This window comes from Sorex araneus, chromosome 2 (assembly GCF_027595985.1).
Source record: "Sorex araneus isolate mSorAra2 chromosome 2, mSorAra2.pri, whole genome shotgun sequence".
Lineage (NCBI taxonomy): Eukaryota > Metazoa > Chordata > Mammalia > Eulipotyphla > Soricidae > Sorex > Sorex araneus.
Genome location: NC_073303.1, coordinates 81,316,254 through 81,332,933, shown reverse-complemented (window position 1 = coordinate 81,332,933; position 16,680 = coordinate 81,316,254). Strand labels below are relative to the sequence as shown.

The 16,680-nt window shown below is 41.3% G+C and overlaps 1 protein-coding gene across 2 annotated transcripts in view; it reads right to left on the bottom strand.

Moving 5' to 3' along the window:
* Window positions 1-16,680, bottom strand: part of PDE7A (phosphodiesterase 7A) — a 94,703-nt gene that overhangs the window by 29,837 nt on the left and 48,186 nt on the right. For both annotated transcript variants that reach the window (XM_055127969.1, XM_055127970.1), the window contains exons 2-3: window positions 14,535-14,595; window positions 13,122-13,205 (exon numbers count right to left, since the gene is read on the bottom strand). In XM_055127969.1, coding sequence (XP_054983944.1) covers window positions 13,122-13,205; window positions 14,535-14,595 — 145 coding nt within the window. The remainder of the gene's footprint in view (window positions 1-13,121; window positions 13,206-14,534; window positions 14,596-16,680) is intronic.

The following is a 16,680-nucleotide window of genomic DNA, read 5'->3' as shown; positions in this document are numbered from 1 at the left end:
TCCTTGACATCTCGTCATAGCCACTCGTTTTTTTTTTTTAATTTGAAATAATTTTTATTGGGATATACAGTTACAAAGTTGTTCATGATTTCGTTGCAGTCACCGAATGTTCCAATACCCATCCCTTCCCCAGTGTACACTTCCCGCCTTTCCCTCCCCAGCCTGTCTCCATGGCAGGCGCCTTCCTGCCCTCTGTCTCTCCCTTTGGGGGCATTATGGTTAGCAATACAGGTACTGACGAGTTACCATGTATGTCCCTTTACCTACTTTCAGCACTCAGTTCAGAGACCATAATACACTTTTTTTTTGCTTTTTGGGGTCACACCTGGCGATGCACAGGGGTCACTCCTGGCTTTGCACTCAGGCATAATATATATTCTTACACTAGAAATCTTTGCACATATCCTAATTGATACTTTGATAGTAAATTCTCAGAAGCAGACAAGCACACAGGAATATGCTTTCTTAAAATTAGAGGTGTTTTCAGAACGGTCTTAAAAAAACCTCCAAAGTATGACCTAAGAAAAAGAGATCAGTAACTCTTTCAAGAACAAGTTGTGCTGGGAATGTTATTTTTATTATTTAATTTGTTTTAGTATGGTGGGGCTGGAGTGAGAGCACAGCCGGTAGGGCATTTGCCTTGCACACAGCTGACCCGGGTTCGATTCCTCCTCCCTCTTGGAGAGCCCGGCAAGCTACCAAGAGTATCCCACCCACACGGCAGAGCCTGGCAAGCTACTCGTGGCGTATTCGATATGCCAAAAACAGTAACAAATTATCTCACAATGGAGATGTTACTGGTGCCCACTTGAGCAAATTGATGAGCAAAGGGATGACAGTGATGATGAGGATATTAAGATGGAAATTTTCATTTTCCCAAGTTTGCTCTTCCTTTACTCTTCTTTCCTCAAGCACACACTAATGCCCTATTGTGAGCAGAAGTAAAAACTTTATAATTGATGGGGCTGAAGTGATAGCACAGAGGGTAGGACGTTTGCCTTGCACACGGCCAACCCGGGTTCGATTCCCAGCATCCCATATGGTCCCCTGAGCACCGCCAGGGGTAATTCCTGAGTGCAGAGCCAGGAGTGACCCCTGTGCATCGCCGGGTGTGACCCAAAAAGCCAAAAAAAAAAAAAACCCAACAACAAACATCTTTATAACTGAAACAAGCAGATGGAATTCACTACGATACTGACTTAAAAAAACCACATCTTTGAAGACTACATAAAAAGTGATACAGGGGGTATGAACAGGAAAGGATAATAATCAGAATTCAACAAGTACTTTTATTAAATCATTAAAATTTCCATCCTTTGAGCATATTACATAAAAATCTGAATCCATTACCAACATTCTCATGAGCTCATCCTGTAACATGAGACACAACATTATTTATTTCACAGCATAGTAAACAATAAGGTTGTGTTTAATATTAAAGTTCAGGTTCCTCTGGGCTAGGACTATTTATTTTAAATCCCGGCTTGTTCTAGTTTACATGGTTACCTACATTCTGATTCAGCTTAGAGAGCTGATAAACTGTGAATTAATCATGTTACTATCATAAAGAACTGTTGACTGTCAAACTCTCCTGGTTCTCTTCCGGAGGAAAAAAAAAACAAACAACCCATCTTCCCTCAAATTAAAGGTATTTTTTTTTCCTCAATGATCTTGATTACTTCCAGTCATCTGTTCTTCATTCCACTGAGTCACACACACACACAAAAAAAATTAAGAAATTAAGAGAGATAGAGAGAGAAGCTGGACTCGAAGTAACCTCAGAAGCTGTGTTTATCTCCACAGGAAATAAACAGGCCATCCACGAGGGAGAGGAGAGCGAGCAGCAGATAATGAACACAACTGCAGAGCCTCTACTGCCGGCTCTCAAGCAAACTGCCATGCAGATGGCACAATAAACGATTCCGCTGCTATTTAGTTTTTAGATAAACGAGGTTAAATTTTTAAAAAATTGGGTGTTTGATCATTGTGTGATTGTAACTCAAACATGAAAGCTTGTAACTATCTCATGGTGATTCAATCAAAAAAAAATTTTTTTTGAAAGTTGGGACATGACCGCCACTTGCTTTAAAAGACCACAAGAGGGAGCCCTACAGCCACAACATTTGTCATCATTCCCCATAAAAATCAAGTCAACGCACATAGTCACAAATTACCTTTAGTTTTTCCCTTAAAATTTTTATTTATCATAAGTTTGGTTCCAAATTTGATTCTATTCTAGGGAAATGTCAGGGGGTATAATAACTACAAAAGCAATAGCAGTTATTAATATAGAATAGGACATCCTATATTCTAACCTTTCCTTTCTTTTTTATTAGTTACCCTGCCGAAAGTATAGCTGAAAAGCGGACAGTTAACAGAAAATAATTACCTTCACCTATGAGACATTCATCAATGAACCAAGTTTCCTTATTAGAATTTTTCTGTTGGGCATGCACAGACGAAAGGTGGTGTGCTGAGGACAATGGCCATTTTGCATTTCTCCCTTCCCTTTGCTACTGCTGTTTTGTGATGACCCGGGGGTGCACTCTCAGACAGGAGAACTGCTGAGACCTGCTCAGTGCAGGTGGGAGCACTGAGGGGCAAACATGGCTTCATGTTTGCAGTCAACCTTGTGGCCACTGGCCAGCCACCAGGGCACTGGCCTTTGTCAGGAGCAGAGCACTGTTAAGTAACACAAGAAAGTTGTATGAGGACTCTGGCACTGTCTCATCCACAAAGTGGGCTTCACAGGGCTGCTGTAAAAATCAATGAGGGTCAGAGTGATGGTACAGTGGGGAGGGCACTTGCCTTGCATGCTGCCAACCCACACCAGCCCAAAATCAAAGCCAAAAAAAAAATTAAATGAGATAATACATATGTCTTTTGGCAAAAGAAATGGCATTTGCGACCAAATGTAGGGTACTTGCCTTGCTTGTGGCCAACCTGGGTTCGTCCCTGGCACCTCGTAAGAGACCCACTAGGAGTGATCCCTGAGTACAGAGCCAGGAGTAACCCCTGAGCATTTTGGGTATAGTCCCCAAACTAAAAATAATAATAATAATAATAACAACAATAAATAAAATTAAATCAAATAAAAATAAATGACAATGGTTAGTTATTCTCATGATCAAATATTTTAAAACACAGTTTACATTATTTTAACAAAGCCAGTTTTATTCTCCATGATGACATCATTATACACTGAATAGCATTATATACTTTTGGGTCAAGACAAACAGATTCTGTAGAGATAAATTTAAATAAAAATTAAACAAGCTATACGTAGAGTATCATCACCTTAAAGTGAATAGATAAAGCTTTATTACATAAATAAATAAGTCAGCTATTCTTAAATCTAAAATTAGATCAACGTTAATGTGAGAATAAAAGGTGTAATACTAGTTCCCTTAAGCAATTCTTTTGTTTTAGTCTTTGGGCCACACCTGCTCTGCTCACAGCTCTGAGGACTGAACTTGGGCCAGTGCCTTACCCACTGGACTATCCTTCTGGCCCCTCCTTAAGCAATTCTTATCTTAGTTTGAAAAATTCAGCGTTCACTTTGTAAAGTAAGATAAAAAAAAATCTGAAATATCACTCTTATATTAAGGGGGAAAAACAAGCCAAAATAAGCAAATGATATTATCACAAACTAAAAAGCTCCTGCACAGTGAAAGAAACGATCATTAAAGCCAAAAAGGGCCAGGGGAGAAGGCGCGGCAGAAGTGCCTCCTGCAGACTCGAGGCCATGTGTTCAGCCTCTGGTGCCACCAACTCGCCGGAGGCACCAGCCCAGCAAGAGCTGGCCTTCTCTGGCACCGTAACGGAGAGAGGTCGAGGCACACAGCTGAGTGTGCACGTACCGTCCGCGGTGCAAGCCCGTGACTGCAGCAGCAGCAGCAACAAGGGAAAGGAGAACAAACTAATTTTTAAAAACTCCTAATGAATGGATGAAAATGCCATGCAGCCCATAACAGGCTAACAGAAAAGAAACTTATGTGTATGTGTTTTAATGTTTAAAAAAATCTCACAAACTCAATAACAATAAATAACTTCATTAAAAAATTTGGGAGGAACAGAGATGCCTCTATACCCCGCACCAGGCTGAGTCTCCTCCGGGGGCACCCCAGAGGGAGGCGGGTGAGCCCCCCCACCCGCCCCAACAGAGCCCTGGCAGCCGAAGACCTCCAGAACCCGACTGCCATTATGCTCACGGCACATCTCCAAAGGCTCGGGATGAGCCTCACCCATGAGAATGAATCTGCTGAAAAACTCAGGAATGCGGGTTTGTGATAGAAATTTCCAGGCTCTCACAAAGTCAGGAATGGGTGACTGCCCCCCCATTTCCCTGTTCTTCTGGGAGTCTGGTGGTCACACCCACGAACTGTCTCGAACTGTCTCTGATACCATAATAAGCTCATTAACGGCCATGGTCCAGAGACACAAATAAATCTCTCAGAAGAGAGCAAAGAGGCACATTCCATCCAGCTAAAATTTTAACTCCAGCTGTATCAACCTATTTAAAATTTTAGAATTCTTGGAGCATGCAGATGCATTTGCAGCCATGTGACATCTCATACCCTACACCACTGATATACTAAAAGTAGCACACATTTGATGGGATGTAAAGTAGAAGACAACCAATCTTGATCACACATATACACACAAAAAACCCAGCACACAAGGCTCAACCTGTAACAACATGTTAGTAATCTCTTATGGAAGGGCTAAATAGCTCCAGGGTGAGATAAAACAATCTTCACACACTTTCCTCTAAGGAAACTTTTTCAGATCACTTTTAGATTATTCACAACAAGAATACAAAATAAATTATTTAGGACCTGCTTCTGGGAAGGCCTGGGTGGTGGTGGGAAAATTCAAAATAATGGTGGTGGGAAGGTGTGTAATGGTGATGAGACTGGTGTTGGAATATTGAATATGATAATTATTGTGAACACCTTTATAAAAATAAAATTTTTTAAAAATTGGGAAGAGCAGGATACTTCACCAAATAATACAGACAGCCCAAACAGACAAGTACAAATATGCTTATTCCCACTTAAACCCAGATCAAAATAAAATGACAATGAGAAATCACACACACTTGTGAGAATGGGCTGTATCAAATAAAGCTAGAAACAAGTAATGGTGAGAGTGTGGGGGAAAAGATACAGATAGCTATCTAGAAAAATGAAAAAAGATATCATATCTAATAGTTCTACTCCCAAGTATCTATTCAAAGAGCACAAAAACAATAAATCCAAAGAGATACAAGCACACCTATGCTCACTGTAGCACTAATCACAATAGTTTTGATCAGGAAGCAACTCGGAAGTGCTTCTAAATACCAAGTCTAGAAAAGAGAAAAAAAGAAACAGTCAGGGGTGGTGTGTTTTGGGAGGGCAAAGAGACGGTGGGATAATGGTGGTTTCCTGAAACACTGCTGGAGGGAGTGGTGTGGTAGCATTACCACTGCAAAACAGCTTCAATAGTACTGCAGACCACAATATCGCAATTAAAAATTAATTAAAACAAACACGTAGCCCTCTATATTACTTAATCAATACTTAATTCACATTCTATCTGACTCTGCAGCTTCGTTTGCCACACTCAGAACACCAAAAGTTGATTTTTTTTTCCACATAATGTGAACAGACACTCAAGAATAACTCCCCACACGAGAATATCTAACAGATTTATCACCACTTGTTTATTTAACTTTTACTACTATGTAACACCACTGGTTTACAGTCTTATGGAACTTCAGGGGTTTGGCTTTAGCTGTGTGTCCCGCCTCCCAGCCCCCCAGGCTCACCCTCTGCCCCCCTCCACTCTCCTTCCAGAGCCACCAGAATCTAATTTACTGTTTCCTGACAGCTTATTTGCTTAGTCATTCATATTCCATATGAATGAAATCATTTGATGCCTATCTTCCATTTCCTTATTTCACAGAGCATAATCTTTTACGTGCCATCCATTTTATACCAAAAGTAATGTGCGTGCACAGGCACGCGTGTGTGAGTGTGTGTGTCCTTGTGTGTGTGCATATGGGTAAGGCAATGCTCAAGAGCTTGTAAGACCATATGGTGCTAGGGATCAAGCCTGAGATTCCAGCATACAAAGCATGGGCGCCTAGTGCCAAGTTCACCTTTTGTAAAAGCAGGATCGTTTTCCACTGAGAATATACCACAGCTGAAGACTCAGAAGCAACTTCATTATCCAATCACGTGTTGGGAGCATTTAGATTAATTCCACACTTTGGCTACACTGTAGTACCATTGATTTAAAATACCTTCTCCACTACTGTATACTACCATTTGTTGCAAATCTAATATGCATAGGTGTGGGGATAATTGGAACTTACAATAATATTTATGTATTTGTTGATCCTTAAACCAGTAATAAACTAGCTTAGTTATTATAGTTTAAAATGTATATAACACTGTAGCACTGTCATCCCTTTGTTCATATATCTAGCAGGAGTAACTTCCATAATGTGTTCCTTTTTTTTTTTTTAAATTAACTTCACTCTTTTTGACGTTTTCAATAATGGGCATTTTATTTTTATTTTATTTTGATTTTTGAGCCACACCTAGCAGTGCTTAGGGCTTACTCCTAACTGTGCTCAGGGATCACTCCTGGTGGGGGTCAGGGGACCATGTAGGGTGCTGGGGATCCAACCCGGGTTAGCTGAATGCAAGGCAAGCACCCCAACTGCTGTACTGTCACTCTGGCCCTGACTGTAAGTTTTAGAATCAATCTGCTGACTCCCCCAAAGAGTGGCGAATTTGCTGCAATTTTTGATGTGGTCTCGTCAACCTGGGAACACTAAAATCTACAAAATACTGGATATTCCATCAATGAACAATAGTATAGACTTTCACTTATTTAGATATTTAATTTTTCTCTTTAATGTCTTATGGGTTTCCTTTCTCTTTTTGGAGTGCTGGGAATCTAACCCAGGGCCTCACGGAGATGAAGCAAGTGCCCTACTACTACATAATACATATCCCTGGGTCCATACAGCTTTCTCTTTAATGTCATATGTATCTTTCATTAGAGCTAGCCCTACATCTTTAGTTGATAAACATTTTAATTATATGCTATTTCAATTTTGTCAATGCTGCTTTATAGAAACAGAACTCTGTGCTGGGTGCCAGAGCAATAGTCGAGTGGGAAGGACATTTATTTGCCCTTCACATGCCAACCCAGGTAGGATCCCCGCATCTCACGTGGCCCCCAAACATCACCAGGAGTAACCCGTGAGCACAGCCAGTAGGGCCCCAAACCAAAACAAACAGAATCCCCCCAAAAGAGGTACATGTTGACTTTGTACCCAAAAAACTTACTAAACTCATTTAATAATCCTACTGATTTTCAAAATACATCATGGTATCCAGAAAAAATGACTTTTGTACTTATTATTTTTCATACTTACCCTTTTTTCCTCTTGAACCACTGTATTAGTCAGATTCCCCAAAACAATATTGTATAGAAAATAAAGGGTGCACCTTGATTTTCATTCCAGAAAGTCTCAAAATCATGAAATATTTTTTCTTCTAGGTTGATTCCTCTTTCAAACATGTGCTTTTCTGGTTCTTAACTTGATACAGAATTATAAACAAAGAGTACTGAAATGTATTCATGATATTTTCCTCATTCTGTTAATGTGGTGGACCACAGGAATTGTTTTATTAATGTAAATCAATTTACATTTCTTTTCTCTTTTTTTTTAACTTTTTTGTTTGTTGTATGTTTTTTGGCCATAACCAAAGATGCTCAGGGGTTACTCTTGGCAATGCTTGGGGGACCATATGGGATGCTTGGGATTGAACCCAGATCGGCTGCATGCAAGGCAAACACCCTACCTGCTGTACTACTGCTTTGACCCCAAGTTACATTTCTTAAAGAATATAAGTGGGAGGCTAGAGAGACAGTACAGCAGATAGGGTGCTTGCCTTGCACATGGGTAACCTAGGATTAATCCCTTGTCACCCCATATACATGGTCTGCTGAACCTGCCAGGAGTAATCCCTGAGCACTGCCAGCTGTGCCCCCTTTTAACCAATAAATAAATAAATAATTAAAGGTAACAGAGCATCCACCCCCAAATAACCTACCAACATATAGAAGAATATTCTCCTATTCTCTAGCAGAGCCTTTCTCCTATTCTCTATAAGAGTTTGTGGGTCTCAATTTATCACTTCTTCTTTTGTCATCCTTTAAAGCTATTCTTTCCTCTGTCTTCTAGCTTCTTGTTTTCTGGAGAAAATGAGCCCATTTCTGGCAGCATTATAATTGCTTTTTTTTTTAAATGTAGGAGCACTACCATTTATTCAGCTATTGATTAAGCTGATTGACATAACTGCTCTCTTGAAGGCTGCAACTGTCTTTCCCCTGCTATACTTAGTAGTTTGGTTTTTTTTAATAATGTAGAAGTATTGTTATTTATTCAGTCATTGATTTAGCTGCTTGAATTGGGCATGAACTCCACAACTTAGTAGTTTTTAGGTCATTTTGTATTGCAGTTATACTCTGCCCCATGGGACCATGTTACAGATTCAGGCTGCTTCATTTCATCTGCATCCTAATGGTTTCCAACAAGCTTCAGCGTTCTCGGCCACACTCTCTCCCAAGATAGCTTCTGCTGTAGTATGCCTCTCCTGGCACCTGCATGACCTCTACATCACTTTTTGTGGCAGACTGAAGAGAGAAGATAAATCCTTTTAAACTTTATTCCCATTGTCGCCCGGGGTCTTTAGGTGAGGTGAGACCCAACAGATCAGCACCTTATGGAAAGGTGATAATGTAGCAGTGTCAACGCCCCGAACACCAGAGACCAGAAGCTCCTCTATGTCCTCTCTCGGAATGCTTGCTCGAGAGGGAGGCAACTGCCCTGTGAGAAGGAGTCTAAGGCTCTGGGGCTGCCAGTTATGGCATTTATGGAGAGAAAGAAAGAAAGGCTGGCCAGCCCCAGAAACTCTAGCCTTCCTGCCTGGCATCAGATATGAGGGGGGAAGTCATCCTGAATGATCCCACTCCAGGAAATGACATGCAGAGAAGAACGAAGGCTCCAAACACATGGTCCTAGTCGGGAGGCTGTTTGAAGCCACTTGGTTGCAGATTAAAAAAAAGAAAAAATACTGTGGAGGACAGGGAGATGGAACCTGATATACCCTGACAGAATTCCTAATTCTCAGAATCATAAGGAATAAAAAAGTTATTATTTTCTGTAGATAAAGCTCACTTTTTATTACTGGGGGAGTTTTACAAAGGGGGCAGGTATCCCTATCCATTCCTGCTGAGTGTGACAAACATGCCATGCTGCCGTCTGCCCTTACTAAGCCATTTCTCAGCGCCGTGTTTAGCAGCCCCGAGAGGATGCTTCAAGACACAATGCGGTCCAGGGGAGGCACTCGCCGCCTGGCAGCACCACGAAGCTGAATCTCAACCCTTTACCCTTCCTAAGAGGCACGACTGACAGAAAATCAGAACGTATCCTATCTTTTCTGTAGTTTTACCTTTTTGCCTCCTTGTGTTTCATTCTAAGTGACTTCTGACCAAAGGTCCAAAACACCAATCCTTTATTCATTTCTTCTTATTTACTGTTAAAATCTTCTCTGAGTGTTCTAATTTAAGGCATGGCACTTTTCAGTCTTCATATTTCTATTTGCTTCTTCAGAAAACCCAGCTGCTCAGGGCTGTGATGCGTTGCTGCTGACTCAGCAGTGCCCAGGGGTCACCAGGCCACACACAATGGCACTCAGGGGGCCACGTTGCGAGGGACTCAGGCCTTTCACACGCTGAGCATGTGCTTCACCGCACTCTGCTCTTCAGCACAGTGTTCAGTTCTCTCTCAAAATCCCTTTTCCGTTTTTGTAGTTGTTTGCTATTTGTGTTTTGGGGGGAAGGGGGCACACGTGGTGGTACTCAGGCTACTCCCAACTCCTTTCACAGGGGTAGCTTCTGGCGATGCTCAGGGGACCAAGTAGTGTCAGGGAACAAATCCAGGTCACTGGCTCAAAAAGTAGTGCACCTGCCCCTCAAGCCATCTCCAGCCCTCTCCTGAAATTTTTCACTTTTATTTTCCCCCTCCATCAACAAAATTATAATTGTCTAGTTATTTTTTTTTGGGGGGGGGGCTTGAGGACCACACCAGGGGGTTCTGGCTCTGTGCTCAGGAGTCATCCTAGATGGAGTTCAGGGGACCATATGTGGTGCCAGGGATGGTACCTCGCTTGGAGGCATGCAAGGCACTGCCTTATCCCCTGTGTACTCTCTCTCCCCCTCCCCCTCTACACACACACACACACACACACACACACACACACACACACACACAGTTACATAAAAGCTTGTACTATAATGTCTATTGTCTGCTGTTGTTCTTCATTTTTGGTCACACTTATTCTTTGATTTTTAATAAAATATACGTTTAAAATTTTAACTTAGTGCTTGATACAAGCATATAAAATTTTAGAAATACTAAAAATGGAATTATAGTACAAGGGCTTTTATGTAATCAAATGTAGGGAAGGGGGGAGGGAGGAAAGCAAAGAGAGAGAGCGCGTGAGTGAGAGGGAGAGAGAGAGGGAGAGGGGGAGAGAGGGGGAGAGAGAGAGAGAGAGAGAGAGAGAGAGAGAGAGAGAGAGAGAGAGAGAGAGAGAGAGAGAGAGAAAATGGACACTGCCTTGCATGCCTCCAAACTAGGTACCATGCCTGGTACCACATATGGTGCCCTGAACTTAGGAAAATAACTTAAGCAAAGATGGAAGACCAGGACCGATATGACAACTGTGGCAGATATAAACACCCAGTTGTGTTTTTTTTTTTGAGGTTTATGAAAAAAATTTACTGTCATCGATTATGAGGAAAATGCAAATCAAAACAACAATGAAGTATTCCCTCACACCAATGAGAGTTGTCTGTACCAAAAAGTCCAGAAACAAAAAGTGCTGGTAGGATTGTGGCAGAAAAGAACTCTTGCCTGTTAGTCTTAAGATTAAAACTTAAATATGGTCCGTATGAAACTCTTAAAGCACAGAATATATAGGCCAGATTAAAATAACTTGAGAAAGTAGTTATCAAATACTGGTTCAATTTACACTTTTTTTAAAAAATATAACTTCACCCATGGAGCACCAGCTTTTGTTTCCTTCTTTTTTTTTTGGGGGGGGGGTGTCACACCCAGCAATGCTCAGGGGTTACTCCTGGCTCTGCACTCAGGAATTACTCCTGGTGGTTCTCAGGGGACCATATGAGATGCTGGGAATCAAATATAGGTTGGCCGAGTGCAAGGCCCTACCCACTGTGCTATCGCTCCAGCCCCCCAGTTGTTGTTTTTTAAGGGTAAAGTGTCTATCAAAATTTTAGCTCAGTTTCTCATCCTCCTTTCACACAGTCAGTGCTTTTATGGGGAAGTAGTCTGAAATGACAGGCTAATCTTTTTGGCTTAGAGCCTTCTAACGAACTTTATATTTTATCTAGTATTCCCTATTTTTTAAAATGGACTGATAATCAAAATAATTTATCCAACGTTACTAAAAGTGGAACTCCTCCAAAAACAGACAGAACATATTTAAGAACTGCATTTCTTTTTACTTTTTTTCCTTTTCCTATCATGGGCCAGATCTAGACAGAATGGACTTTCAAAAACAGTCTCTTTGCCAAACATCTGCAAAGGGTAGATGCATTTTTTTCAATACATCAAAAGAAAACTTTTTTTCCACTTGTCTCTTTTTGCTGAGGCACCATGGTTTATAATCCTGTTCGTGATAATGTTACAGGCCTACAACATTCCAACACCACACGAACCCTTCATGAGAGAAGAACCCCTTTTGAACTCTGAAGTTCCTTTACAAAATGTCACTTCCATGGAAATACTTTATCTGAAGCAATGAAAATAAACCAACTGGAATAAAACAAATTTCTAGTGTCCAGGTGTGGCTCAGCAGCAAATGCACCTGCCATGCCAGGTGACTGTAGGTCTGCACTACATGCAAATCCTGGGACCACTGGTTCCGCATAGGAGTGTGTGACCTCTGTCCCACCATACTCAGGGGTGTGAGCACTGCAGCTGAAGTGCGTCAGCTCTGGCACGCACCACAATTGAAGATGGGTGAGTGCTGTGCCAGGAATGCCACCAGTGAGCATGCATGCAAGGAGCACAGCTAACGAGTGTGACTTCCAGTGGGCACCTCAGCTGAGTGCATGAACATCAAACCAAGACAGTGTGACCCCTGATCATGGCAACAACAAAAAAAAGGGGGGGGGGAGTTAAGCAATAAAAGAAAGTGTTTAAGTATTTTAAGTGCTATAGAGATAGCAGAACAGAAAGGGTACTTGCCCTATGGCATATGGTCTCCTGAGCACTTCCAGAAGTAAGCCCTGAGTGCAGAGTTGGGTGTGGTCCAAAAACAAAAACAATTTTTTTTTGCTTTTTTTTTGAGGGGGTCACACCCAGCGATGCACAGAGGTTACTTCTGGCTCATGAACTCAGGAATTACTCCTGGCGGTGCTCGGAGGACCAAATGTGATGCTGGGAATCGAACCTGGGTCGGCCGTGTGCAAGGCAAATGCCCTACCCACAATGCTATCGCTCCAGCCCCACAAAAATTTTTTTTAAGTATGTTGAAAGAAAAAAGTGTGCCAAAGGAATTTTTTTTTTTTTTTTTTTTGCTTTTTGGGTCACACCCGGCGATGCACAGGGGTTGCTCCTGGCTCTGCACTCAGGAATTACCCCTGGCGGTGCTTGGGGGACCATATGGGATGCTGGGAATCAAACCCGGGTCGGCCGCGTGCAAGGCAAACGCCCTACCCGCTGTGCTATCGCTCCAGCCCCACAAAAAATTTTTTAAAGTACGTTGAAAGAAAAAAGTGTGCCAAAGGAATTTTATACTTAAATCAGAAAGGAGAAAAAAAAACTATCACCTTTTGTATTCTAATACTTTCCAATTTTATTTTGCTTTAAACATTCACTAATACTATATACAAACAAAGCATCACCTGTCATGACCCAGAGTTTTTAAAACACTCCGAATGTTAGCTTCTAAAATTTCTGTAATTTTATGAAAACTTAAGAGTTTATTGAATATCTAACAGAAATGCTGTCTGCCAAGACTTACCATGAAAAATACGGAAATCAATATACGGATGAGACCCTCTTCTCTCTGATTCAAATCCGGCACGACTCCTTACACGTACATCTCCTGGACAGGATCAAGAGTGGAATCTCGGTTGGAAAGGCTGTCATTTGGAAAGATGCTCCCACATGCAACAAAGGCCCACCAGTATCATTTCCCTCTGGCTCACAACATTGTATAAGAAATAAGTATGTAAGGCTTGCTCTTCAAGCCCGTGTGCTCCCTTGAACACGTGTCTTGCTTGCTTGTCTCTATGTTTCTTTGCTTGCATCTCTGGCTAGCAAAGAAATTTCCTCTCTGGCAACACCTGTGTTCTCTTGAACACACATTTCTCCCTTTTTCTTCTCCCCTCACATATTTCTAAGTCAGTTTTAATAAAACCTATTTTGCTTTACAAAAGAAAAATAGGCAATTAAAAGTTGATTTTATTTTTGCTTTTAGGTAGGAGTGAGATTTCTGGGGCACAGATCGTGGTGCTCCGGAGTTACTCCTGGCTCAATTCTCAGGTGACCCTGCAGTGCTCTGAATACAACGCAGGGTCCCAGCATGCAAACCGGGCACTCCGCTCCAGCCCTTTGCGCCATCTCCCTGGCCCACAAGAGCGTATTTATTTAAAGAGGTTTCTAAAACTTCAGTACTGACATTAAGGGTGCATGAATTTTAAGAAATTACATCTACACAATAACTTAATTATCAAATTATTATCCAATTTAATGTTAGCTTTCTGAAAGAGGACTCCATGTGTGGGCTAATCAGGCCCAATATCTTTTTACTAGCTCCATATTACTGGCTCCATACAGGAAGCGCAGGGAGGAATTCTGAGCATAATGAGGAGGATTCACAAACTATCCCTCTAAGAAATGAGGAGTAAATTTGCGTATTGGAGTCTCATAGCATGAATTAAAGTTCAAGAGATCAAGGAGAGTGTGGGTAAAGAGACAAATCTAGCAAAGAGAGGAAGAGAATAAGAATACTACACAAATATTCAACTTGAGTAACAGCTTAAAAATTTAAGAAACAGGACTAGAAAGATAACTGATTTTCAGCATAAGCCAACTAGGAGGAAAACACACCCAGTGAGAGCACTGATGAGGTAATTCAGAGCCTTATATTTGTCCGTATCAGCACAGACAATGCTTAGGCATTCAGCAACTCTACAAATCTATGATTTTTGTGAATAAACACTGAGGGTGCAATTTTACACCATGCACTATGATAATCCCAGTTACCAGGAGAATGTAAAATGCCTCCTTCCTTTATTCATATCATGTTCAGTATTTAGCATATAGTCTCTAAACCTCAATGTAATAAATGATTTCTGCAGCAGTGATGAAAAATATCTAATGAAAGATACCTCATTCTCAAATAATAGATAAAATATTAAATATTGCTCACCTAGCATACGAATGTACAATGCAGTCTGATCAGAACTGTCATAGGAAATAGCTCCACGTCTCTGGAAAAAAAAACACATATTTTAATGCATGACAATAAGTAAATGTGATATAAATTTAATTCAGCAACTATACTTAGTATGTATAAAGCACAATATAAAAGAACCTGGAGATTAAAAAAGAAAGTGGACAAACAGCATCTGCTCTTAAAACCTTTAGATGTGAGGAAAACAATTAACTATGATGTAGCTAAGCATTACCACAGGAGAGGAGTACACAGCAGTCAGGCAATTATCCTGCTGGATAAGTCGAACAAATCCACTTGGGGAAAAACCCACTCGCAAGAAATAAAACAAACAAAATGGCCCAGAGGCTACAAAGAAGTAAGATTAACATTTTAAAAAAGAAGTATACTTAAAGATTTCTGAGAAGACATTGAATCTATTAAATAAAAACACATGATGCCATTGAGAGATTTAAATACACATTTTGAAATTAAAAACAGATACGGGGGCTAGGAGAGGGCTCCCTGACTAAGCGCGAGGCCCAGAGTCCCATGCCTGAGCATGCTGCTGGTGGCCCTGAGCTTATGCTCAGCTGCCCTGTGAGCCCTGCATGTGATTTCTGGCTGCAGCACAGCCAGGAGTGTGAGTTCCACCACTAAAGGGCTGCAATCCCGCGGACCCACAGTGAAGAAGAACATTCGAAACTGTTGCCAGGAATGTGACTCCTGGTGAAAATGTGTGCACGTCACCACAACTGGAGGAATGTGGGCAACCATTCATGAAAGTGAACAAAAATGTCCCACAAAAATAAAATTCTGATTTCCAATACTGGTTATGCGCATAGAGGAGTAGCAGAGAATTCTTCAATGTTTACCTTCCGAACTTCGGCAGCATGTGTCTATTACATATTCATAAAATAAAAAGTCAAATAAGAATCTATGACAAACAAATGTACAAGAAAGCAAGATCTCGACTACCCAGAGATGAAATGTCTTGTGTAAACTTTATTCTGGAGCAGTCACTATAACCAGCAGGTATAAAAAGGCACCACTCACACCTGTTGTTCTAACCCCACCAGGAGATAGTTTATTAGATTACAGGACTCCCCTAAAAGGAAAAGAACTCGGGAGAGCATGCATATGGAAATAAAGATTTTTAAAATCTGTTTTGTTTTGAGCCACACTTGGTGATGCTCAGGGCTTATTACTCCTGGATCTGCTCAGGGATTACTCCTGGTGCTTGGGGAACAATATGGGAACAATATGGGGTCACAACTGGGACAGCTGCATGCAATGCAAGCATCCTACCCGCTGCACTATCTCTCCAGCTCAGAAATAAATATTTCTATGAACCAAGTACTAATTAAATTTAAGACATCCACTACCCATTATGGTCAATACCTACTATCTGCTAGTTGTCCAATAAAAACTTGGATAAAATAATGGTAAAACACATATTCACCTGCTATTTCTGACAATCTTCTTTTGGAACTGGGGGTTGGGGGAGCTGGGCCACACTCAGCTGTGCTCGGGGCTTACTCCGGGCTCTGTGCTTGGGGGACCATAAGCTGTGCCACGGACTGAGCCCGAGAGAGCCCCGTGCAAGGCAAGCACCTCACTCACTGCACTACCTCTCCAGCCACCTGGAACAACACTTTTATGTTACAAGACTCTGTATGGGGCCACAACCCATAATTTTAAGAAATTGGGGCAATTATCCTGAATATATGACATACTGAATTTATTTTTAAGATAACCATTGTAAACTTACTTATAGAGGCATTAATTTAGATATTTAGGTAGTAAGATTTGTATTAATCACAGAACTTGGCATTTACATTTCTTTGTTTCTGGGTCACACCCAGCTGGGCTTGGGGCTTACTCCTGCCTCTGAAATCAGGAGTCACTTATGGAGGTGCTCAGGGAATCATATGTGATGCTGGGGATCCACCCTGGGTCGGCTGCATGCAAGGCAAATGCCCTACCTACTGTGTTATGGCTCTGGCCCCTCACTTACATTTAAGGATGCACAAACTAGTGAAGTCATTCTATTCATTACTAAGTAAATAGCTCTTTGTTTGTTTTTACTTTGGAGTAACTGAATCCCCATAAGTAAGCACTAATGGTGACCATGCAGGGCTGG